The sequence below is a fragment of the Temnothorax curvispinosus genome, unplaced genomic scaffold, assembly GCF_003070985.1.
Source record: "Temnothorax curvispinosus isolate PA1 unplaced genomic scaffold, ASM307098v1 QBEX01007734.1, whole genome shotgun sequence".
NCBI lineage: Eukaryota > Metazoa > Arthropoda > Insecta > Hymenoptera > Formicidae > Temnothorax > Temnothorax curvispinosus.
The window spans coordinates 2,447,246-2,474,455 of record NW_020217514.1 but is presented as its reverse complement, the minus strand read 5'-3'; the positions used below and the strand labels follow the sequence as shown (position 1 = coordinate 2,474,455).

The 27,210-nt window shown below is 35.5% G+C and overlaps 1 protein-coding gene across 5 annotated transcripts; it reads left to right on the top strand.

Annotated features, from left to right (window-relative positions):
* Nucleotides 1–1,564: 1,564 nt before the first annotated feature.
* Nucleotides 1,565–27,210, top strand: LOC112457311. 5 transcript variants are annotated; one of them, XM_025020268.1, is made up of 13 exons: nucleotides 1,565–1,843; nucleotides 2,436–3,067; nucleotides 3,657–3,852; nucleotides 5,218–5,382; nucleotides 14,691–14,818; nucleotides 14,950–15,075; nucleotides 16,154–16,508; nucleotides 17,000–17,171; nucleotides 17,280–17,379; nucleotides 17,704–17,878; nucleotides 18,443–18,586; nucleotides 19,914–20,153; nucleotides 21,040–25,370. In XM_025020268.1, exons 2-13 carry the CDS (start codon nucleotides 2,705–2,707, stop codon nucleotides 25,368–25,370), a joined length of 6,495 nt encoding a protein of 2,164 aa, XP_024876036.1. In that variant the 5' UTR covers nucleotides 1,565–1,843; nucleotides 2,436–2,704. The 5 variants fall into 5 exon arrangements, with proteins under 5 accessions (XP_024876036.1, XP_024876039.1, XP_024876037.1 ...); XM_025020269.1 differs by lacking the exon at nucleotides 1,565–1,843 and adding an exon at nucleotides 2,072–2,096; XM_025020271.1 differs by lacking the exon at nucleotides 1,565–1,843 and having other exon boundaries at nucleotides 2,038–3,067; nucleotides 21,040–27,210.

The window sequence follows — 27,210 nt, the reverse complement described above, 5'->3', positions numbered from 1 at the left end:
TAAACACGAATGTATATACGAAAGTATAGCATACAAAAGTATATACTCTTGATATGACTAATTGTAAATATGTGTATATACACTGAGATAATTTACAAGTAACCTATCTATATTATTTAAATTTTGTAAATCATTTTATGTTTCAATTTAATCGATTTAATCGTATAATTAGCCAACAACGCAAATTACGAATTATTGTCGTGATAAATTGATAGGATTTCATATAATAATGATTATTATTAACTATTCACGTTCTGTCTAATAAATTAAAGCTAGATAATATACATATGCTCTAACGCTTATATTAACTTTCTACGATGTATAATCATGAATGCATATGCTAATAATTCACATCCAATGCATTATTTAATTAATTGTGGTAGATTATAATCCAACATCTGCAAAATAATAAATAAATAAAACAATAAATGTATAATGCAACATAATTATAAAAAATGATTAACGCTTGTGTTGTTTAACAATTATATATATATAACTTTGTAAATTAATAAAATAAATTTATATAAAATTCGCATCGATTTGTTATGCGTTCCATAATAATTCTGTAATAATTTTTTGTGCATTCTGTAATAATTACAAAGTTTTTTATGCAACGCGGCAAACATATTCCCATTTGCAGCAAAGTTTCAAGTACGGAAATGGAAATTTATGCACATGTTACAGGCAAAGATACGGGCCCCCTCTAACAGTTCTCTGATTAGGGTCAACAGACTTACCAGGTGAATGACTATAAGGCGACCGGACTGTATTTAGCATTTAAACAAAGTTTGCACTATATATTGTGCCAGTTATATTATCGTATCCGTTGATAATAGAAATGGTCTGTCTGACCATTTGGAGGACAACGGTGGTGAAATACGGCAAACTATCGTTAACCAAGGCAGAGTGCAGTGATAATATAGGTATAAATCATTTCTTTGTCTGTGAAGCAAACAAATGGTCTCTACTTTACGTGCCAATTTTGTTTGAAATAGATTACTGACACAATGAGTTGTTCTTTATAAAAATTATATAAGTTAACTGATATACTTATTGTTAAGCTTATTTTCCTTATAATTTAAGACTACATATAGATTTAACTTAAATTAATTTAAACATAAGTATTATCGTGACATATAAAATTATATTTCAATATATGTATATATGTATAAAATAAATGTTAAATGTGACAAAAAATTCTATCGTTTTTTAAAGAAAAGACAAATTGCAGCACGAGTGCTGCAATTTTTGTTCTAATAGGTTTGCACAAAATAAAAAATTACGAACCGATGTTATATTCATAAAATACGCATTTCACATTTTTGCATAATAAATTAATGTTTTTCCTGTTTATGGAAGAAACAACGTTTATCGGAAAAGTACCGAGAATGTTTTATTTATAAGCTACGGTTACACGTTTACGGAATGCAAATAAAGGCATACGTCCCATTTTTCAGTTCCACCTCCATTAACTAAGTCGGGTGACAACAGGCATGTAGGTATAGACTTAATGAAACGATTATCATCACCGACACTTCCAGTTGCGGTCTGGCTACCAGAAGGGAATTACTGGCGATAAGAAATACGTTGCGCAAGAGAAACTGAAAGAACTTATAAATAATTGCATTTATACATAGGTTTCAAAATTGCAGTGTTACAATGTTCACTCATATCAATTAGCCTAAAATAAAATATGTGTGTAAAATTTCTTTAACCGCAAGCGATATCTGAGTTCGTTAAAGATAAAACTTACATATAGTGAAGTGAGAATTAGTGCGTGTTCATAAATACAGCGTCATATTTTAATCGTCGTATACTGAAACAATAAGTGGAGATTACGAAAGTATTAAGATATTTTTTGTATTTGAATAATCTGTTAAATACATTCATCTATCTTATTTATATGTATTTTAATATATTTATGAATTAATTTGAAACTTACGTTATATTTATTTAAATACAATAAAGTCCGAATTGAGTGGAATAATAATGCGGAAAATAGAGAAAAATATTATATAATTAGATGTGTAACTAGTGTCGTATATGGAGAAGGTTATCATTTATCAACGCTTTCGTATCCTGCAGTCAGTTCCAAGGTTACTCATCTGTATATTCAGTTGCAATTGCATGCAGCATGTAATAGCACTTCCAATATTCTTGTCGCTATAGACACGAATTTATATCAAATGTATAAAAATTCGCGTTTCACATAAATCTTATGACGTGCAAAAACATTGTGTAATAACTGTCACTTATAAGAAAAGACTGGTCGGTAATGCTTGCCGCTAAATTACGACAAAATTCTTCGAATATAAAAATCTTGAGTCCATGCTCAGAATAAAAATAAAACTTTAAAACTCTCGGTAAATCGGTATAAAAACATATGTAGATATATATAACCTGAATTGCTATTATAAATACGAATAAATATACAGAAGCGTATCAATGATGACTGGCGTTTGGTGTGCCATGGCAAGCCGTTTCTACATTACGCTTATTGAACTTATGGGAAACACGACGACAAAGGGAGTCGTAACTGGAGATTGATCGAACGCGCTATACGGCACGTGGTCACTCGTAGCGTGGCAAAGTTCACCGGTGTGAATGGTGCGATGCGGGAAATTTGAGAATTGGACACGGGGCGGCAGTGATCGTGTGGAACCAACGTATAATACATGGACAACCCGCGTTTTCAACGACGATCATGAGTTACAACGTGACGCCGCTGAAGAAGCACGCGGAAATCACTTACCGCGTGAAATGCGTCGCGGTAGAGAACGAACGGGTGTTCGGCGATGTCTACGTTACCCAGCAGACGCAGAATCTCGTTAACAGACCGGAGGGCTATCCTTTTCCGCCAGAATGCAGGAGGCAAAAGCGCAACTTGATACAGCAGACTCTGAACGGACCAGATTTTATGGAGCTGAACAAACGATTGACTGGAAGTGCCGGTGTCGCGAGCTCGCGCTGGCAAAAACGTTCCAAGTCGATGGGAGATGAGCCGAACGTAATCGCGTTTAATTATAAGAATGCCGGGAACCATAATGCGGCCATCAAGAAACCTAAGGTAAACGTTCGCGTAAAATGGAATTCAAGATTAATCAATCTCCATCAAGGAGATTTGCCAGTTAATGATATAAAAAAATATGAATAGTATGTGACTGAAGTTTACTTATTCCATTTAATAACATCGACTTAAGGTATTAGCATGTGAAGTCGTAAAAGTTAGAATATGTGTCAGTTCGGAATTGATCAGTCTTCTTTAGATAAAAAGTTTCTCCGAGTTTATCTGTTAGTAAAATACATGTTGAGAGAAACACACATTTAAAGATTACATCTTAATCGAATACTTTCTTTAATTTGCTTTCTACGAATTCGTTTTGCGATACGTGGGCGGTTAATGTCAGATGCTACAAGTATAGATGCTAAAAAGATATATACTTATAATGAAACTTTTAGTAACTCTATCAAACAATATAGTAGAAGTAATCATTGTCAAAATGATACTAGGTAGAATAAACTATGTATAATTTTCTTTTCCACATTTTCCATAATTTAGTTATATATGTTCAATATAACTTTAAATCAGTCTCCTCACATTATTTATCTAGAAAAAACAAAACATTCTAAACTGTTGCTTAACAAATGTATTTTAGATATATCCGCCACCCCTGCGCTATTTTCCGCTGCAGAAAGAAATTGTGATTACCTCGTTGGTGGATCAACTGTTGCTAGATATTTACGGTATACCGATGGGTGACAGGAGACGCTCGGAAAGCGATTCTACGGCATCGTCCTTGAAAACGTGGCCGCAACATCAATATCTGCAGAAAACTCGTTTGCTTTTGAAAAGTAAGACAATTCTATATGAGCCGGATACATAAGCGTCGTGGAAAAATAGTCGTATGAAAGCTCATATCCATCTCGACGATTGAAAGCGCCGGTAATAAGTAACGATCTATTATTGTGAGCTACGTAAACATGGAAATTGAATAAATGTTCCTTTACAATAAAATTATATAAGATACCTATATAATATGCTAAAAAACAAACCATAAATATTATATATTTTCAATCTAAACCACTTTAATTTTATATATAAAAAATAAATTTATATAAGAAATACATAGCACTTGAACTTTTAAACTGCAAAGGATTTTGCTGCTGTTTATATAGCTTTTGTAAATAACAAGAAAGATTTGATGAGTTTCTCTTATGCAATCGTCGATAAATTGCTTTGATAATATTTAAAAAATCGCTGAATCTATATTCAGCAATAGAACTGCAAGTCTTTCAGAACATCTCTTTATTATGTACATATATTTCAGAATAATAAAAGCGGCAATTTCGTCTTTTGATTTTTTATCTGCGTGCGATTGGAGGAGCCTTCACTTGACATTATAATATAAAACATTATTATTACTGCATATTTACCATAAAAAAACCATAAAAAAAAATAGCGGATCGATCTGATTTCAATTGAATTAGTTTTCTCTCTCTCTCTCTCTTTCTCTCTCTATGTGCGGTAGTTTCTTCTTAACATACAATAAAGTTTCTATAGTAAAATGATATTCTTTTAGATGATATGTATGTTACAATAATAAAAGAAAATGTTCGATACGTATACGATTATTAACGTCGACGAATGCGCGGAAAAATGAAAAAAGAGCGAAATGGTTTATGCGTACTTCTCCCCCCTTTCCTGTTCTCTTCTAATAACGCCATTATTATTCTGCGGATCATCGACGTTCGTGCAAATTTCTTTCAAAGATTCCTCACAATACCGCACAACTCTCTTGACTTTATGAATAATGCAATGACTCGCAACCGGTTGCCGCGATATAACGTGCACGTGCATCATTTGATGTGTTTGCAATATGCGCGCTTTTGTGCTTTTTCGCGCTTTTAGGATTTTCCAGGAATTAACCACGTTTTAACGAAATGAAACAGTGACGAGAAAAACAAAGGCTTACGTATGTTCTTTGCGATTATACGAAACAAAAACTATTAACGTAAACAAGAATGTTATTAAATTCTTCTTAAAATTATACATTTTTAACCGTTAACGCTTATTTTACGCCGATATATAGATATATGTATAAATATTAATCATCTATATTATATTACATTATATGTTAGTAACTAAAAAACACACATAAATAATACTTAGATAATATTTAATTAAAAAAAATTGTTAAAGGCCAATATTTTACACAGGAAAGGATGAACTGCAGATCCTACTTATGACTCTACACGACCACATCATTCACACAGGGGGACTGCTTATCCGCCAGCTGCGTCGAAAGGATTACCTCACTGCCAAATGTGATAAACAGTGCGATATTATCACGGCCTATCTACAAGCACACAGCGCGAAGAGAAGTGAGTAAACCCTTCGCTTTAAATACTTTCGCGTTAATGCCTCGTCTTTTGAAATATATTTAGAATCAATGCATGCGCAAAACTTAATGTACGCATTTAAGTTTCGCAATATAATTCATTTGCAATATATTTCATTGCATATATGACTAAAAAATAATTCAAATAATTTATCAATAATGTAATGCTAATCTTTAATTTATCTGATCCGCTACTACTCAATATTCATCAAAAATTAATATGTGAACGAAAGAAAGCGTACACAAAATGCTTCTTTATATAATTATTTTTAATTTTTATATAAAATATTTTAATTGTGTCAAAAAAAAAATTATTTGCTTATTTTATTCTTCTTCTTCTTTTGAGACTGTCAGATAATATAGCATTTATTAAGACTGGAAAGATAGCACTTAAAGATACTATCTGCGATTAAAAATTTATAGAATAAAGTAAATGATAATTGTTCCGGAAAAAGGAGCTTATCCTATGCTGGGTATATCCCATGAAAACTGTTAAAACATGTAAAAACATTGCTGTAAAGTGTTTTGTATGCTTCTTGAACCGTTCCATCCTAAAACTACAATTTTTATAGTACATTCCGGAAAATATGCTGAGATGTCTTGAATATTCAACAAAATTTTGCAGATTAGAATGATATAGTATTGAGTGTCGTTCACATGATTCTACATTCTCGAATTTGTTATTTGGTTAGATATAATAAATAATCATGCATTAAATAATTGCTCATTAAAATGAAAAATACATTCAATTACCATGAAAAAAAGATAATTACCTTAAATTACTCTTTTAGTTTCAAAATTACGTATTCTAACGATTTCTTCGCGAGTTTCACTAGAAATGTAACTTCAGATCTCAAGAGATCAAAGAGATTTAGGTACATTCCTTCTGTTCACTTTTCTCTTCAGAGTATAAGTACGAAGTTCTCTCTCAAAAAGCAACAATTAATTTTAGAATTTTCCAAGTGCGTGACTCTTATTAAAAATTTTAATTTAAGCTTAAGAGACGCGATTAAAAATAGTATTATTTATTTTGTACTGTAGATACAAACTTACATAGATCGAGAGCTAAATTGAAACATTTGTTATATGTGCGTTTGTTATATGTTTTTATCTGACATTTCTGTTATTACACCGTTTTTTCTCATTACCATTGTAACAGAATACGTGACAGAAATTCTTGAGCGCGTTTCGCGGCTTCATAGTATTGTATTATAATTTATATCTCTGCAGCGACGAATATCGTGCAATTAATGTGAGCTAGAAACTCGATGTAGTATACCGATCAAACTGTCAAGATAGTTCTCGAGAGAGCTATCTGAGTGTCGCGAAGAAATCGTGGCGTCATCAAGTTGCCGTGGTCGCGAAGAAACGAGCTTTCGTATGCGGCGATGCGGTGATCAATAATTAGACTTTGCCGCGAAGGAGGCACGCATGCTCCGCGTACGGTACCGTGGGCCAAGTTCCGACGTGGCGTCATTGATAAAGTTTTGATACTGTTGCGCGTCCGCCGCCGGCCGGATATACGCACAACTTTCCTCATTCGTCCTAGCGAATTACCGGCGTTTAACCGGTACGAGGAATTCGAGAAAATTTCACAATGAAGAGTATGCGCGAGAAGAAACGACTTATACTTTAGCCGCAAAGGAGAAATTTTGTCGTCGGACTTTTCTCTCGCGAAAGACTTCGCGTTGGCACATTCGCTGCTTTCAAAGACATGCATTTAGCGATGAAGACAACTCAGTTTGGCGATTGCAAACTGTTCTATATAGAAATAACGCACCAATTTTTAGATCAAATTTAGTTTTATTTTGTCGATTAAATAGCATTTTATCGACGATAAATTTTCTTAAATCAAATTCATTGTAAAGATACACAGTTTTTGCTTAAATTTCGTTTTTTTTGTATGGTTTTATTCTTGTAAAAAAGAGAAAATAGAAATGCACACGTCATATTTCTTACATTACATTTCACGAATTTATATGTACTTGACAAATCGTTTTTATCTTTCCTACAGTTTCCTCCGATTGTTCTGCCGCTTGTAGTTTATTGATCTCGCGTATTTTTGAACGACCTATCATTTTTACGTTGGATAAGACAAATTCGATATCTCGGGCCAACGCGCAAGTATTACCTATGAACTTTCCGTGCCATTAACCCAGCAACGCTAAAAGCTCAACGACCGTTCTCATACAGAATGAACACGTAATGAACTACGCGATGTGGAAACTCCCTGATGATCGAAACGATTATTATAAATTGTCTGAATCGCATTTCCATAATCAACGCTTATAACGGTATATTGTAGGCAATTGGTCATGAATATTTAAATAAGAAATTTTATGCATGACGTACATTAGTAAAAAACTGTAAATGTATATTAAACGTATAGAAAAATTAAAAATAATTAACTTAGTAATACAAATCTAAAAAAAAAGATATTATCTTATATTAGTCGCATCTTTTTTTTTTAAAGAAAATTTTATTTTCAATAAAATGGTAATTAAAATTAATACTTATTTAATTATAATTCTTTTTATCTTTTACTTCACAAAGATTCTGATTGTTTTTTTTTATTAGTAAAGAATTTGGAATAAAACACCTGGTTCTTTCGTTTCGTCAGCTGTATTTATACACATATTGCGTATGAAATACGAGACAATTTCCTACAGATATCACTCTGTCATTCCATTATAATGAAAAATTACAGTCTCAAGTGTGTGCAAAGCTATACTCACTCAGCAGTAAGCCGCAATTCAGTCTTACTAATAAGCAGAAGTTTGGCATACCACACGGGTCGAACTTAATCAAATTGCATTGAATCAGCGAGTGCGCCGTTTCGTCAATAGTAACATGTTGTCGATTTAGAATTCGCACATCATATTTGATATTATCGGTCATGAAATAGAATTATTATGCTACAGATAATAAATATAAAATATTATTTATTCTAATCCAAAAATACAGACATCACGTTTGCGACGTAAAGAAATTTATTATATACTAAGAAATATTTATATCAAAACATGCATTTAAATATTTTTGGTCGTTTATGCATTTTTATTATCTGGACAACTACGTTAGACAAATGTGTTCTAGCTATAATTAAACGGTTCAGCAGGTGTTTACATATCCGTCAGAGCTTCGATTTCTCGTAACGGTGTTAACTATTTCGAGTGACCCACAAAGCGGTAAAATCAATGACGATGTCAATCCTAAATTTGCGAATGTACTTACCGATCAACTCTCTCGTTGCTAACAATAAACTATTCTACCGAGAATTTTAAATACAAGAAGTATAAATGAATATATATTACAAATTCTATGTGGTATATAAATTCTTTTATAGTTAATTGGTGCTCAATATTTTTGCTGCATTCCGATATTTACTGTCAGCACCTGTCAGTACTGAAAATCTATAGTATACGTGACGTAAAATATATTCTCAGTACTGACAGTGAATATCGGAATGCAGCCTTTTCATGAATTTTATAATAATAGTTAGCTTAGTCATATTGAGATTGGGGATTATGATCCCCGATGTATTTCACACTTTTAATTGTCACACGTGGCGTTACATTTTGAGAAATAATCTCTCCCGCAAAAATGAGTGATTTTGCATATATATGTATAAGCGAGGACATATATAATGAAGTTTCTATAATAATATATATAAAATTTTCAAGGTTTAATCTTTATATTCGCTTGATATATTAATCCCTCCTCGTACGGGATTACACATTAGATAAAGTCTCGTCACGCTGTTCCACTTAATCGAGGTCTGTAGCCATTAATCTTCTCACGAATGAACTATTCTGTGTAATAAAAATTTAATAGCCCGTAGTCCACCATATCGTATGCCGATATTTACTACGTTTAAATACCAAAGATTAATTTTCTTACTTAAAGTAAGGCTCTTCGAGGCTTGAAGAATTTCAGTGCATCAGACATTCAAATTGCCCAAATTGACAACATTATATTTTAACGTATAAAAACCATAATATATAGATGGTTATCATTTGATATGTTATCAATTATCGATTACCGATAACGCCAAGAACAAAAATATTAATAAATTATTTACAAGAAATATTTTTCTAGCATAAATATTAAATAAGTAAAGATATTGCACGTGTGATTTTGCAAACTCCTACGCACGCTTGAACTCCAATTCGACTTAATCGGATTTAACATTTTGGTATTTACATGTTACAACATCACGTTACAACATCACACGTTAATCCGACAACTTATGTGATTTCCATGTAAGTATGCATAAGATTGCTATAAAAAGTAATTCCACGTTATATGGAGAGGTAAAAACCACAGTGGTGTAAGTCAAATTTTTAAAAATATTTCCTCGTGTGCATAGATGCAATCTGTACAATACCTATATAAATTGCATCTATGCACACGAGAAAATATTTTTAAAAATTTGACTTACACCACTGTGGTTTTTACCCCTCCATATGATAAAAAAAAAGTATTTTAAACAGCAATTTTAAAATGTCAAAAGCTCACCTTATAGTCGCCTCATAATCGCCTCGCAATCATGTATTTAAAAAAAAAGAAGTCTGATTTTCTCGACAAGTTTTTTAGAATATATCGAGATACCTAAATTGTAGAAAAACAATTTTGGGCATACTCTTTCTGAAACGATCAAATGCACGGGGATGAAACGATGCGAAGAGGGAAGCTGTGTATCGAGCGCATGCGTTGTGACGGGAGTGGCAGCACGTAGAATCGCTACGGCCGCCACGGGGTTGAAAACGACGACTCGTAGAAAAACGACGGTAGTGCCTACTGCAGGATTCCACGAGGAGGCAGCCGCCCCTCGTGGCGACCTCCTCGCCGTCGCGGCGTCGTTACGTTGTGGGGTTTTGCGCGCGCGCAAGCTACCCTATCCGTTATCGTTCAGCTGACTCGGCGCATTCGTCGTACGTAGACGCTCCTACGGACAGCTGTCGACGCCGACGCCGCGAAATTTCCGGGCAATCCGGAGCAATGTCGGGAGTGTGATCTCATCCACCTACGCGAAGTGTGTGTCTCCGCGTTTCCGGGTGATTCCGCAAAGTCGTGCCGCGCGACGAATATGCATGTCGAGGTCGTTCGCTCGTGATGCATCCGTGCTTGACGGTACGTGCACTGATGTGCATTGATGTGTCGTGCTGCATAATCAACGACGACGACGACGACAACGATTGTCCGATAGCGCGCTGTCGAGTCTCGTGGTAAAGATGGTACGATCCGATGACACGCTAATCTCGTTCTGTCGAAGTGTTAAAGTACTGCGTTTGTTTAATACCGTCTCTCTCGAGTAAGTATTACTTTCGACTGGTCGTCGATGGTCCAAATTGCGATTGGTAAACGGCGGTGGAGTACACGTTTAAATCTCAGTCGCTTCACGAACGCGTGCGTTTAATGGGAAAAAATGAGCGCCGCGTATTGGGTCCATCTCCTTTGATATAAAACGACAAGACTCTGTTTGCGTGATTTCTAGAACAATCTATATTCAGGCTTTAAAGAGACAAAGGAAAAATAATGGTAAAAAGGGATAGAGTAGCGTAGCTAAAGGACAAACAAGTCGCATAACATATATTCGTTTAAAATTAAATTTTATTCGGCAAGAGTAAACAATAATTTCTACGTTTTGTATTTTTTTATAAAACGTAAAATGAATAATAGAAAACACTATAATAGCATTTTTAATTTTTTAATATCTGTAGATCATCCTTTTCTGCAATAAAAGTATATGTGCGTGTTATCGAATTGAAATTAGCATACCGGTTTATTTCATTTAAAAGCCATATTGATTTCCTTTCAATGTCAATTTACTTCATATACTTTTATAGAAATATTGAATCATATTTTGATGGATATAAAGCATTCGTGAAATATAAATTGATTGACATGAGTCTTTAGCATCTTTATTAAGAAAACATCAGGGAGTCGAAATTACCGAAAGTCGTAAGTCAATCAATGTGGGTCTTTTCGGACTTCTGAAGGCAAATTATGCAGGTAAAACATTCCTCAAGGTTCGCCGCTCGCGTTTCGATAATAGTCTAAAAAATTGGTTATAAAATAACCATAAAGAATAATTAATCGTCATAATTCATACTGTTCCATTTATACTCGGCTTTGGCGAATTGTAAAAGATTCGATTCTAATTGCTGGATTTATCGGTTTAATATCCATTTTTAAGCCATATCAAAGCGGAAGCCACAACGTGTAAAATCGAGGTTACGACAACTGTGACTGATTTAAGATACCTATGCTTCTTACTCTTTCACTTATGTATGCACGCACAAGCGGTTCGCATCGAGAGTAAAATCGCGAATCTGATAAAAAGCCTATATAACATTTGAGTTTCCTTAATTCACAAATTCTTTCTGTTTTTAACTTAATTCTAATCTTTCACAATATTTGACAATACTTAAAACTCATCTAAAAGTTTGGCGCGGTGCTTGATTGAAAAAGAATGATTGCGTAGATGGTATAAATACAACTTTAAATGGAAAAGAACGATAAGTTAAGTGCCGCATGCATCTTCTTAATTGCATTGTAACCAGTCGCGATCGGATTAACTGCTCGAGCATTTTATCGGTTTCATCAGCCGCTGGTGAAGTCAAAATCGATTTTGTTATCAGCTTGGCCATTCTTATCAGTGGTTATCTGCATTTTACCGCGAACAAGAACGGGGGTTTTATTACATGGACCAACGAAAACGTTAATTAGCGTGTATTAAATTGTACTGTAATGCACACAATGTAATTAACAAATAGTACTCGATGCTCTAAATAATGAGATCCTATAAAGCAACCTTTCACAATCCATAGACACATAGGTATATATTACACGTGTATTGCAGTGCGTGGATATCTACATTGTGGTACTTGTAACAGGTGGTACAGCTATACATATGACGCGGAAAGAACCAAGAGGAATGTTTTGCTAGATCTCTAATGAATTAAATGTTATTTGATATAAGTTAGAAAAAAGACACACACACTCTTATGCTCAATTAATACTATATACTTAATATAATGTGTTTTATAGTGTTTTCGCATTATTACCAAATTTATATCAGATTGCAACGCTCTTTATGATTAATAAATTTAAGAAATATATATTATAAACTCACGTTAATGCTTTGTCTAAATACAGTCACGATAGTTTCGCACGTGCAAAAGCTTAGCACATTAAGTCAACGGATCGACCGACTTTTCAGAGTCACAGTAAAAACATCGTGTATTCGAGAGGAACAACGCGATTCATTGCGAATAAAAAGAATATCACAAGAATAAACCGAGGAACGGCTGATCATGAATCACGAGAACGGGTGAGAGCGGCGTACGCGCGACATAATAAAAGACGTGAGAGATGAAAGCGAAACGATGAAGAAGAGAGAGTGGCGCTTCTAATTGGAGGATGAACGGATTTTTCAACTCCCTCAAAAACCTCGCGTCCGGTGCTACCGGCTCTGCCCCGAGATACGAAGAGCTGGAAGGTGAAACGACAGTTTCTGTAAATCTATCTCGCATGCTAATGTCCTCTCTCGTGTGTCGCACGTCGCACGCGCACAGCGTAATCAGCAATGTAAAACCACATATACATATACACATGTGCAGACTACGTGTGAGCTAAATGCTCGTAAATTAAATTCTGTTAAATACTGCTGCAGAGGGGAACATAGACTACGGCACATCTAAGTGTTGCAACGTTAACTTGCAAGTTTAGAGTATCATATAGCTCAAGCACGCTTTGTTTTCAGCCACTGAAGACGATATAGTTAAACGATTTTATTTCCAAGTATGAAATAAAGTGTAAAGTAATTAAATGAGCATGTACTTTGTTGCCATTATGGAAGGGATGATATATCTAAGGAATGATAATTTCATGTAAAATTTTGATAAAATATGGCAGGATAGTAATGTCGCACTTAACGTAAACGAGTATTCTCGTCGTACTCGGCTTTAACTACATTAAGTACTTAAGACACTTCAGTACTTAATGTAGTTAAAGCCATACCTTTATTAGAGATTAAATTTAAGTGTAAGTAAAATATCTATTATTTTTCTAAATTTATGTCAAGTTAAGATTTCGTATGTGTATGATTTGTTTGCAAAATTGTCGAATTGAACTATAGCGAATCCATTTACCACAATTTTCACAAAACGCAATAACTCGTATTTAAAGTTAGAGTGCACCACGTTTGCTAACACCAGAATATCCATAAAATTTAATGTGTAACATGTTTGGTTTGTAGCTAACTTAACGAGCATTGTATAGCTACGCTATTCGTCAATTATATATAATTAGTAAGCCACTTGAAATATAAATTGCAAGCGCCGGTTTTGTAACAAAAATATTAAGAAAAATTTTAATATTTTTAACGTAAAAAAGAGCGCCTGTGTTTATTTTATTGCAACGTACAGCAAATAATTTGTTTGCTATTTCGTTCAAATTCTAGAAAAATATAAATATGGTAAAACAAAGACAATAAACAAAGTAAAATGTAACGCACACGTGGCAATCCTAACGAAATACGTTCGGTACATACAATAACAATACAAAACAAAATACAAATTGTTATAAAAGCAGAAATAATATCGATTTCACACATCAGCGCGCAAGGCTGGCGGTGTTTATTCAGCCATTAAGAGAATACCATCGTGATCATACTCGTTCATTTGCAGATACTGTGTGATGACAATAAGCAATATTGCTGTTGTTTCCATGCAATTCGTTCGCATGGAAATTGAATATTTTCAATGCATGTTTCATTGGCAAGTGCGGCTTAACGTGCGACATAAACGCGTGGATGATTGTTTATTATCTTAAGAATTTCTGCAGGATTATTTCTACTCAAACTAGCAATTTTTCAGCCGAGGGTGTCATAGAAACGATCACGCAACGCCCCTTTTACTAAATGTTAAAGGCGAGCTTGCTTCACTTCGCGATGTTCTCAGTCACTTGTATCGAATTGAACAGGATGGTAGTGGCTATTGCAATTTCGAGTAAAATATTCAAATTATCGATTCGAATTGAGCGCTAAAATATTCATGCATTTATGTCAATAAAGTTTTCTTGACTATTGGTTCGATTGAAATAAACATTTATTTTTATTTGCACTATAAGATGGTTTAATATTTTTTCTGTGAGTTATATCGTAGACGATGTAATGCAAAACTGCAGTTTATGAAGTGTTGTCTTGTTAGTTAGTCGTATAAGTGTATTTGTAATGGTAGATTATTATGTAGTAAAGCGTTTGATGGCTTTCCTACTAAATTTCAGTCGAAGATACAAAAATGAGGTTCAGTTTGACTCCGCAACCGGGGGAAAGTGGTTTCATACAATGGTTAGACGCGATGAAAATGGTTGCCAAATTACAAGGAGGTATACCACCGGAATTTCGAAAAAGAGTGAGTGTTCTACGATTTATATATACTTTTAGATGGATTGCTCATAAAAATGCATAGCATAGAAAGTATAAAAAATTCAAAGAATTCAAGCTAGAAGTATATAAGGAATGAACTTTGATATTCTTCAATAGTTGTGGCTAACGTTGGCGGAACGTCATCTGGAACAACGCGGCGTAGACTGGAAGCAGGCTGAGAAGATCTGTTTCAACGAGTGGAGTAATCCTGACGACGAAGAACTCGGCATACAAATCGTGAAAGTAGGTGTCTACAATACTATTCAGCCGTTCTAACATCCGCATAACAAACTTTGACGTAAATAGTTATATCCGTATGAAAAGAAGTCTTCTTTGTCGCAATGTTTTAATAAACGTTAACATTGATTAACGTTATATTAAATAAACGCAATATTAAATAATGTTTCTATCTTCTATATCTTTGTGATATCTTTTGGTGAGAAAATTCCTCTAAAAGATTGCTTAAAGTTATTTAAATACTCTAGAAGCTCTGGTAAACAATATGCTTTTCTTGTACACTTTGATGATACCGTCTGCGTGAAATGCTCAGTTTGTCGAGTTATCTCTAAAATGAAGGGCGACCCGGTTAATCTTTCGCGAGACCATCTCTGGATGCGCAGTTCCGAGGAGAACATTTAGAAAGATGGTGGTACATTTATTTCAAAGTGCTTTAAAACTCTTGGCACGAAAGCACCGAGTTACAAATATTACTCTGTAGTACATAAATGTTTTAACTGATTAAAAAGAATAAGTTAAGGAAACTAAAAATAGGAAGCTAAACGTCAGTTACGTAATACGGTTTGGATTAAAGCGAGCATGGTGCATAATTAGAACAAGTTGCCCGTCTAAAAATATCTGCAATCTAATACTTATTTGATCGCGTCAGATTGAGTTTATATCAATTTTACATAGATTTATAAACTGGCCCTGATTATTATTAATTACGTTCAATTATGCTCGGCTCATTCATTACTATAATGACAAGAAACTAATAATTACTGGTTGCTTTTGTGATTAATGTTCATCTACGTAGATTATGTTTCAAGATTTTCCGACGAAAATTAACATTTGCCGCTTTTTGATTCTCGTTCAATCGTTTACTAGTTTACTCTTATCAAACGGACGATGTAATATATTAATTATCTATTCATTTGCAAATGTTATGAAAATTTAATGGAAAGTCCAAGATGAATTTTGAATAAGCTCGCTGAAATTACGCCGGTCTGCGTAATTAATTAATTCTGCTGATTCGACAAGGCTCGAAAGCTACCGAAGCAATTTCCAGCTAATTCAGAAACGTAAAAGTTATTACAATTCGCAGGACCTGCACAGAACAGGCTGCAGCCTGTTTTGCGGTGCTGCTGGCCGGGACAATCAAGCGGTGCTTCGTCGAGTATTACTCGGTTTCGCCCGTTGGAACAAGTCCGTGGGCTACTGTCAGGGCCTGAATGTTCTGGCCGCTCTCGTCCTGCAAGTAATGGACCGCGCGGAATCTTCGGCTGTGAAAGTGATGATATATTTGATAGAGGGTGTTTTACCGGAGGGCTATTTTGCCGATAATCTGCGGGGTCTCTCTGTGGACATGGCGGTGTTTCGAGATCTTTTGCGCTCGAGGTTGCCGAAATTGTCCAAACACCTCGAGGCGCTCCAGACCGATGCGAAGGATAAAGCGACAGGTAGGTCAAGTTGATGAAATAAAAACTTATGGGAGTAAGCGTAAGAAATATAGAGACGTATATAACGATGAGATATTACACTGATATGGCAGGAGATTGAGTTGTATATAGTTTCGCTGAACGAATATCCCCAGTGGTATCAAAATTTAAAACAATTTTATCTTCTTAAAAAGTTTATGTAGCACGTGTGGTGTAACAATAGACTTTCAATTCTTTCATGTAAATATTTTCAAGATACAAGAATTTACAAAAACATCTTTAAATCAAAATAATTAGAACATCGATATTGATTCTGTTTTATAGAAACATCATATATATAAGACATTTGTGCTTAAAAAAGATTCGTTGGATTGAAATAAATGAAAGATATAGATAGTTTACTGTATTAGCGATAATCTCTACAAATAATTTAACTTAATTTGATTCCATCTCTCACTTTTCTTGATTACTATGGATTGTTATGATAGATAATATTACGTCGTTTTTTTCAGGAAGTAGCTACGAACCACCGCTCACGAATGTGTTCACCATGCAATGGTTCCTTACACTTTTCTGCCACTGTTTACCGCAGGAAGCAGTGCTACGTGTCTGGGATCTAATATTTCTCGAAGGTGATGAAGTACTCCTGAGAACGGCACTCGCTATTTGGGAAGGCCTCTCAGAGTGAGTTGTAAATTTAAATTAAACTTATTAAAAATATATAACAAAATTATGAATATTATTTCATTGATGATTATATACTACAAATAAAATAATTAATTGTTTCTACAGTCGCATAATGACCGTAACATCGGCGGACGAGTTCTACAGCATAATGGGAGTTCTCACGAGAGAAATGCTAGAATTCACCGATACAAACAATCTCATAAAGGTTGAGTATAATCGTTCATACAGAATTTTTAATGATAATGTAACCCAGCCAGAGGACTGTCATTTTAAATTTGTCCTGTTTTTACGATTATATTATATCCATTAGTGCTGGTCTACAATCTTGCTTTAAAGGGTATTTAAGCTCTAAGCCATAAGAAATTGACCAATCACATTCGAATGTTCTCCTCACATTCCATTGTGATTGGTCAATTTCTTACAGCTTAGAGCTTAAATATCCTCTATATAAAGCAAGGTTGCAGACCAGCACTTACCAATGCATTTAACATTGTAAATAACATAATTTATTTGCGAATTGTTTTGGCAGAACATTGTTAGCATGGGACCCTTGCATGGTGTAACAAGTTTGAGAGAAAAGCATCGATATAACATCACCCCATGGGCGCGTAAGCTAAGTGATGACGATGATAGCGAGACAGAAGAGGATGAAAGATTGGCTGTAGCGGCTGCTATGTTCAGCATGGCTCAACGTATAAAGAAAGGTGATTGTCATTTTGTAACGAATTCCGCGACTACCTCAACAATATTAAAATTAAAAAAATGGCAATATATACTCCATACTGATAAAATATGAATCGCTATAATAATACTTTACAAATCAAACTAAAAATTTCGAATATCAATATATTTTAATACGCGTATAATTATAATATAATAATAGATATAATACTATAATATTATATTTTTTACGACTGTATTAAAGGTATCAATTTCTTAGCTATAACTTAACAAACATTTGAATACTTTAAAAGATAGCATGCAAATCAAACTTCTGATGCTCAGCAGATGAATAATAGATACAATTATTGACCGCGTTCAACAGACACAACTGTTGAGTGTCGTCTTATCAACACGCTACGCTGATTTGTTGAGTCTAAAAGCAAGAGCCAATCACGTTCGATTGCTACTGAGCGGTTTGTTCTGCTGAACGCGATCATTATCTTAAATTGCGAATCTGTTTTCCGCGAAAGAAATACAAAAGCTTAAAACATTATTGTCCAATATTTACTCTTTGTTAAAGGAAACGGTAATGTAATCAATTTCAGATCGTATACCTTCGACAATAGGAGCATTACAAGCGATGGCACCTAGTAGTGATCGAGAACGCCTCGCTTTAGATATTAGTACGCTGAAGCAACAATATGCAAAACTACGAGAACGGCAGCGGCAAGCGCACATAATACTTTCTGGTAATAATAAATGAGTATAACAAGCATTCTATAATTGCATAGTATAAAAATTAAAGATGCATTTTCTCGAATTTATATTCTAGAAACGATACTCACAATTCATGATTTCAAAGTATATTTTATTACACATTTGTATATAGAATATTTTAATTTATAATATAAATGCATCAGATCAAATGCAAAAGCATCAAATTGCTATTAAAATATAAATTGATCGTATTAAATGTGATATATGCACAATATAATGAATACGTATGCATATTATATTGCAACAAAGGAAATGATGTTTTATAACAATTTCTCTATTATCAATATTGCTTTAAATTATTAGAAGGTTATCATGTAACATTGGAATCATATACGAAAATTAGGTTGCACGTTTCTCGTGCATCTTTACGATCAAAAAACGTGCGTAGGTTTGATGATACATGTTATAAAAGCTTTATGAGTAGCGATACGTTAGCAGCGATATTTACCGTCTTCTGTTTGCTAGCTCATTTTATATTCATGAATGAAACTAAACTCACGTTTGTGTTTACGGCTGGACACTATCGTCATATTCGATCCGGGCGAGAATACACGATAACAACGTCGTAACCTTTCGAGGTATTATGACCTATCACGTAAAAATCACGAGTTGCAAGTCTGCGTGATATGCTTCGATTAGAAATAGCCGCGTCATACACCTTCTTGATAGGTAAATGTGTGTGAAATCTGTATGATTAATAACGTTTAACCGGCATGTGCCGATAAACTCGACACCGTTGGTGAAATTTTCGTATGAGATACGACAAAACTTTCCAGAAATGAAATTAGAAATCAATATACTAGAAATTTACAAATCATAAGTCATAAGGACAAAGGATGTAACAGTAAAAATAAAAGTTATGTAAATCAACAATATTCAATATATTATTATAACATATTAATTTCAGCGTTACGATAAGTGTAACTGTTAAATATTAAAATTATATTATTTTATTATAATATAAATTTATCCATTTATTTGAATAATATAAATTTTATAAAAATACGAAAGAGAGGAAGGTCTGAACCTTCTATTATAACGTGACGATATTTTTTTATAAATCAATATTTTTGAGAGAAAACGAATGCAAAAATAGGAACAGAAAAACAATAACAAAGATTTTATTTCATATAATAAAGGCACAAAGTACTTTTTCCGATATTTATAGTTATAGTTATTGGAGATTGCATGTGTGCGCGTGTATATAAGGTAAGAATGTTAGGGCTATTTCTCAATCTACTCTGTTTAATAGTAAAACAAGCACTATTCTTATTTTAACTGATTCCTTATGTTCTATAGCCGCGTGCGCGCGACAGACGATGGTACCTGCACCCTCCACAGCCATGAATCATCTGTTAGTGGGTAAAAATGCCCTCGTAAGTGGAAAGAATCGACCATTAAGTTTGCCGTCTGCCACTGCCACATCGAAATTACGGCCGGCAGCCCTTCACAGCCCAAAAAATCGCAGAGACAGACAAGGTGTCACGCTTCACTGGAAAGACGCGAAAAGGCCGAAGCAAAGAGCAGGCGACGCTGGTGGTAAGTGCATTTAATCATCAGAAAAAATGATTCAATAAAAAGTAATCTTTACAAATATATGTATATTCAAAAATATTGTGAAAATATTTATAAAAAATTTCTGTTATGAGAATGTTGTAAAAAATATGCAAACTATTTCTTAAAAGTGTACAGAAGGCATTTAAAATACGAGATATGTACATACACAAAATAGTACAAACATATAAGTAACAAAAAATGTGTAAGTAAGAATTAAAATATAATTTAAAAAAAAAAAAAATATATATATATATATGCACAATTACTATTATAAATGCAACGGTATCAATAGTAAAAATGTGTTTTTAGTAAATTAGTGATTTTTTACATACGTACTATTTTAATCTAAATAGTCTTTATAAAAATTTATAAAAATTGCATATATTACAAAATCAATATTGAAAACTACGTTGAACGTACGATATCGTTTTGACCTGCTCATGGCAAGCGTACCAGCAGTGAGTAAGATGGAACTTCCATCTGATGGTAAGACTCACGGGTATGGTAACGCTTATCAATTGCTGAACCTCCAATGCTCCAGAGTAGATACAACCACCTGCTTCACGTTCGATCAGCAAGTACGAGTATTGACGCAGGTATGGCAGATAGGGTCAACATCCGATTCTGTCACACCTTCTCGAGCCAAGTCGTCTTTCTATTCGCGCGCACGAATAATTTCCCTCCCGAGTCAAGATTAATACATAAGTTATAATGGATATATATTACAATATTTTTAGAATTACATCCATTTATCGACTAGCGATTATCATTTGTGATAATATTGCGATATTATTATCTTTGTCTCTCAGATTAATCAGTTTTAGAACTGTGTAGTCATTTTATTGATATTTTCTATTTTATGTTACAGATGCCGACGCCATTGGCACAGCATTTGTACAGTCGCCTCCAGAAACGTCTTCTGTAATGTCACCCAGCCGAAGCACCGCTGACAGTGACAGTGATAGCACGTCGACGGAGCTGTGCGACGAGCCGGATCGCCTGAGTGACGTCGATAGCGAGGAACTTACGTCAGCGTCCGACTCTTACGTCATGGCGACAGACGATGAAAAGCACGCTTACGAGGGTTCGTCAACCTCGGCGAGTACACCTGCGCGCTCGTATATTAAAAGCGAATCGATGGTCGAAGGACCGCAGACGGATACAATTTTCAGAATCGAACGTGACGACAAATCTCCGTCCTTGTCTGAAATCTCGATCGCCAAGATCACCGATCAAATACGGAGACTCTCGGCAGAAGATGACAATAATACAACAGTCCCTCAAGTACCGAGCGCGCACGACAACGACGAGCTGCCGATGGATGATTGTCCAGTCGAGAGATCGCAGACGAAGGAAACGGAATCGAAGTTGCAGGATTATACGTCGAGTGAAGACGCGCCAAGATCGTCGAAGCCTGGGAACAGCTACGATTATTTAAGCCTTAAATCTAATCTCGAGACAACGGATGATATCCTGACGCATAGAACGGATCGACTGAAAGACACAGAAGAGAAAAAAGAAATCGTTCGGGCTAGCGATAAAAATAGTACAGGCCTTAAGACGGATATAATGGAAACCACTACGAATATACTACGGGATAGTTCCAGAGAACAAACCAGTATCTCTTTAGATAAGAATTACGATAAATTTATCACGCTTTTAGACACGAATGACAAGCCCTTTGAATCCTCCTTAAGATTTTCCAGCAAGGTTTATTTGAATTCAAAAGGCGATAATGATTCGAATGACACGGATTTTGTGAATAACAGAGCTTTGAATGTCGCGACAGAATCAGAGCCTTTTTATTCCAAGAGATACGTTGTAGGCCATCTTCCAATTTCCCCGGTAACAATGGATGACAAATTGACGAAATTGTCGCACGAAATATACAATGTCGCGATAAAACCGGAAAATCTGACGAGTCCTGAAGAGACTTTAAAGAAAGACGCATTTAGCGACAAGCAGCTCATGATACAAACGAAATCGTATTCCAATTTGAAGAAAAGCCCGAAATCTCCCGAAAGCACGAGATCATTCAGCTCCGGAGAGACGATGGGTCCCGATTCGAAACCTTCTAGTCTAACAGTGAGTCCGAGAACGCCAGTCAGATTGGATTCCCGTGATTTCACAATGGACAAATCGGCTTGCTCATCCATCAGCTCGGATTCTAAAACTCTCGTTCTCCATTCTGTGGATTCGGATACCGCGCTCGACGATTCGAGGCCGATTACAAAGAGAACGTCTTACGAAAAATCGAGTCCGTTGACCCCGATCAGCACGGACTCTTTAAGAAACAAGTCCGATACAAGCCCGAAATTCGTGATTAGCAGTTCCAGTGATTCGTGCAGCCCGTGCAAAGCTAAGTCTTCCGAGAGATCATTCAGTTCCGATCTGCAGTCGCCCGTAAGTGCCAACTCCATAAGATATACCACGAACTATGGGAAACGAGACCAAGACAACGTGTCGGATTCGCCGATCGATTTGAGCACGTCGCCATTTTATCCTATCGCAAATCCTAATCAGAAGACACCTTCGCCGTACGGTGTAGGCAAACAAAGATGCAGTATGGAGAGCGCCGAAACCTCGCCCGATCCGAAATCGATCAGCTCGAAGGACTCGACCAAGTTCTCGGGATATCAGACAAAATTAGATCCCTCAACAAAGTCAATCGAGAGTAAGGAAAACGAGGGAATCTCCGAGAGAAGTGATTTGTATGTTAGGCCGCAATTTGCGTTGAATACAGAACTGAAGGTGAGTTACACACAGAAGAGCAAAGCTGATTTGAACCCTTACGAATCGATCGGCGCCTATTCGAAGAGCGGAGATTTCGCTGATGACAATGCGGACGATCCGCTTTCGGAAAAAGATGTGGTGCCTCAATTGCCGCACGAGAAGCTCGACAAGCACTATCTGAATTACAATTACAGACGTAGAGATCGATTGAAATTGACTGAGAGGAGCTCGAGCAGTCTGGAAAAAAGATATACCGATTTAAAATCCTCGGCTTTGATAGATGAATTCAGTACGACCATGGCGAAGAAGAGATGCAGCGATATTCTCGAGGATATGAAACACTTGGAAGCAAAGGCTCTTAGCGATGGATCGCCCGAAACTAATATGTTGACGAAAAAATCAAGCGATATCTGGGAGGACATGAAAAACTTGGAGGCAAGACGACAGGATACCTTTAGCAATTCGGCGAGTGGTTTCTCAAAGAACCGATTAGAAATCCCAGACATAAATATAACAAGTGAGAGTAGGAAATCTTATGTAGTGCGTCCTAAAATCAACATCGACGAGAACAGCGACAGTATATTGAAGAGCATAGCTTGCAATAAAAGTAATAGCGATACCGATGACGGCAGAGAATCGAAAGTAGGTGTGTGGACAAAGGTAAAACCGCGGAAGAAAAGCGACAACGGACGCAGAAATAGCGACCGGGCGTTAAAAATTATTCAAGAGAATTCGGCCATATTGCACAAGATTCTAGCTTGCCAAGCGAAGAAACGTCTACCGGATCTGGAAGAAATATCCAAGGAGATCACCATCAGTCCGATAAACGAAGAAATTTCTAAAATATTCAGTCCGATTCTCGAAAAAATGGGTCTGAATGAGCACGAAATAAACGAGGAGTTGGCACGAATAAATTTTAAGGACTTCGATAATATGAGTGCTACCAGCGTATCAGAATTTGACGCAAAGATCAACGAAGAATTGTCAAAACTGTCTCTTATTGACGATACGGAACAAATTGATCATTTAGATGTAGACGAGATCATATCGAATGATTACTTGGACACTCGAGAGGCGCTCATAGATCACAAGATAAACGAGGAACTTTCTAAACTGCTGGCGAACTATGAGGAGGAATCTCCACCGAGTATGATTAACTTAGAGAAAAACTCGTCAAGCCAGAACATAAGTGAGACGGAGGGTCTCGATCTTACCAGCATTTCAACGAACGTATTTTCCTATAAATCCTCTAATGATTCCATTGAAATCAGAAATGACTTGGAACCGACGCACGAAGTTGTAATTCCACCTGAAAAGTTTCCATTCGCGACATTGAAATACGAACAGAGCATGTCGCCTAAGAGCGACATAGACATCTACAAGGAACTGGAGAAACTCGACAAGATCTCATATGTGCAAGTGCTACGAGACACGCGTCTAGAAGTACCACCGAAACGATTGTCCCCCATTACGTACATTTCCGATACTTCCACTTACCCGGAATTACCAACTGCGACGAGATACGTGCCGAAGACAAGCCAGTTTGACACTACGTCGTTGAAGAGTACCTACGAATCTTACAAAAGCTACGACATCCCGGATAGGCTATCGCCACGGGATAGTCCTTACACTGCTTACGACAAACCAGGTGATTTCACGTTCGAGTACACGGAACGGAAATCGAGGATTTCTATCGATCCCTACGACCTGCATTTGAAAAGCTCGATGTTATCGAAAGAATCTTTGGAATTTCGCGTGAGATACGATGAAGAGTTGCCAAGGCCGACCGGCCAGGATAACAGATCGACGATTTCCTTAAACGTGGGAAGTTCTTACTACGGCAAGGGTAACGACGAAGCAGTTACGCCGACGAAATATATCAGCAATGAAGAAAAATGCATGGATATCGGGGACTATTACAGCGATGCGGAACATCATAAGTACAGTACTTTGTCATCGAAGGACTATTCTCACAGAAGTACAGATTATGACAAGCCCCTAAGTACGTTATCGCACACGATAATGGAATCCGAAACGGATATCAGTTCGTACCTACCGATGAGGCATCGCGACTATAACGTGCTATCACCCAATCGTCAATTCAGAGATGAATACTTTTCTTCTAGTCCAAATCATTACACTCCGAAACTCTCCCCAAATCTGACGGAAGAAACGAGAAGGCCTGCCGTCTCACATCCAGAATCTCCGGTCAAAATAAACGTTGACAAGTATGGAGATTTGACCGATACACCAGGATCAAACTGTTACAAGAAATCGACCCTGAGCCTCGGTAACCTGGAAAACGCGAACAAAGACGACGAAAATGTTGACACCACACCGAGTCCAAAGACGCACTTCAGTCCTTTCCCCGTTAGAAATAATGTTAGGAAACCCAAAGAATTGACGCTGAAGTTAGGTCTGTATTCGCCGAAGAACTCTGACTTCGGCCAAATGAAGAAATCATAGTGCTCAGTAAATTGTCAAAGTGACGAAGCTTTTAATCTACACGGAAGTTCGCACAGCTGGTTCACCGCTGCAAAAAGGGATATCTATATTCGCTAGTCAATCGTTTCGATAGATTTCTTATATATACTTTACGCGAAACGAAGCGTACCCGAATGCATTTCAAAAAGTATTATCGATTTTCAGAATTTTAACAAAGTGGGCCTAAATTGTCGCCTAAACATTCTTAAATCGTTATGCTCGACACTATTAAACAAATTATATAACATAAGCTTAACTTAATAATAAACGTGTAGCTTTAAGATATAATTAGATAAAATAAAGTTGTGTAAATTTTTCAATGCTCGGCCAGGTAAATTATGAGTAAACACTTTTCTTTAAATGGCACGCAAATTTGTTTTGACAGAGGTATACGGACGTTACGGAAATAACATATATATATAAAAATAAATATACAGGCCGCGTTATATCGTAATCGCGATAAGCGCGAAATAATATCTCCATGAACGCAATTAAATTTGGGAATATTGCTGAAATAATACGTCGTGCGTTATTGACGCGATTACGAAATGGCAAATCCGGGCAAAGCAGATTAATGATAAATCCAATCCCCATATTCAGCCGCACGTTTCTCGCTTCCTGTCCTTTATTCCATCATTAAAAGATAATGTGCACTTATTATTCAAATACTCGCATTTATACAGGCTTGTTGCAAAAAAAAAAACATTGGAAGAACACTATAGCACTTGAAACGCTCGCATATTGCAATCGCTACAATTACAATGAAATGCCTTCGATTCCCTCCAATTTTGAACTATGCCAAAATTTCCTACGAGATGACTTCCAAACCGATCGCTATATTCAACTTAGATTAAAATGTAAAACTAAAGGATTTTATGAAATATCCTTCTCACATCTTTTTAATTATGCCATACTACTGGTAGTTCTTATTATAAAGCAATATATATTTGAAACAAACGATTGCCCGTAATATGAAATTCAAAATTCTTCCAAACAAGAAAATGATACACCGATGTAAATTTATAAATTGTCTAAATGAAATTTAATTTGTTCGTACGTTTGAAAAATTTAATCACATGTATATGTATTCGTGATAACTCTAAGCAAATTATGCACTACAAATTAGATATAACGAAGATTGTATATAATTTCAAATATTGACTATATGTTACAAATAACTTCAAGGTCCTGCAGAATCTTTTTATATAAAATAAAAGTAGTATTTTTAGATGTTTCTAATAAAAAATATTTATAATATTGCAGTATTGAGAATCGGTTTGCTTGGACTGTAACTTAAGTGTGAATAGATAAGAACCTGTTACAGTTAAAATCCTTGCTCACAAATGGCTTCAACTCGATACGAAGTGAATCGCGTTAAGAGATTCGCACGGGATAATTTTCTGTTTTATTGCAACGATTCGGATGTTCCTTATCATGTTAACTAATCCGATTTATAGCCTACTTGACCATAAAATGGATACTTCTATGACTTATAATATGCAAAGAGATCATTGTACTTCATTCCTTGTTACTGCACAATTATCACATTAACGCACTAAAAATTCAACGCATCTTATTAGCCTATTAGAATATTTCCCCAATCATCTGTGATAGTATAGAGAACGATAACATAATCTTAACAGAAAAGTTTATAATTTAATTATTAATTTAGATATATTCTTCAGTATTAGCTCTAATTTTAACTCTAATTTTAAAATTTAACGAAAAATTTAGTTTGTATATCTTCTACCATATTACATTAAACAATAATTTAATGCTAAAATTTTAATTAAAGTTATCGCCAATAACAATGATATATATA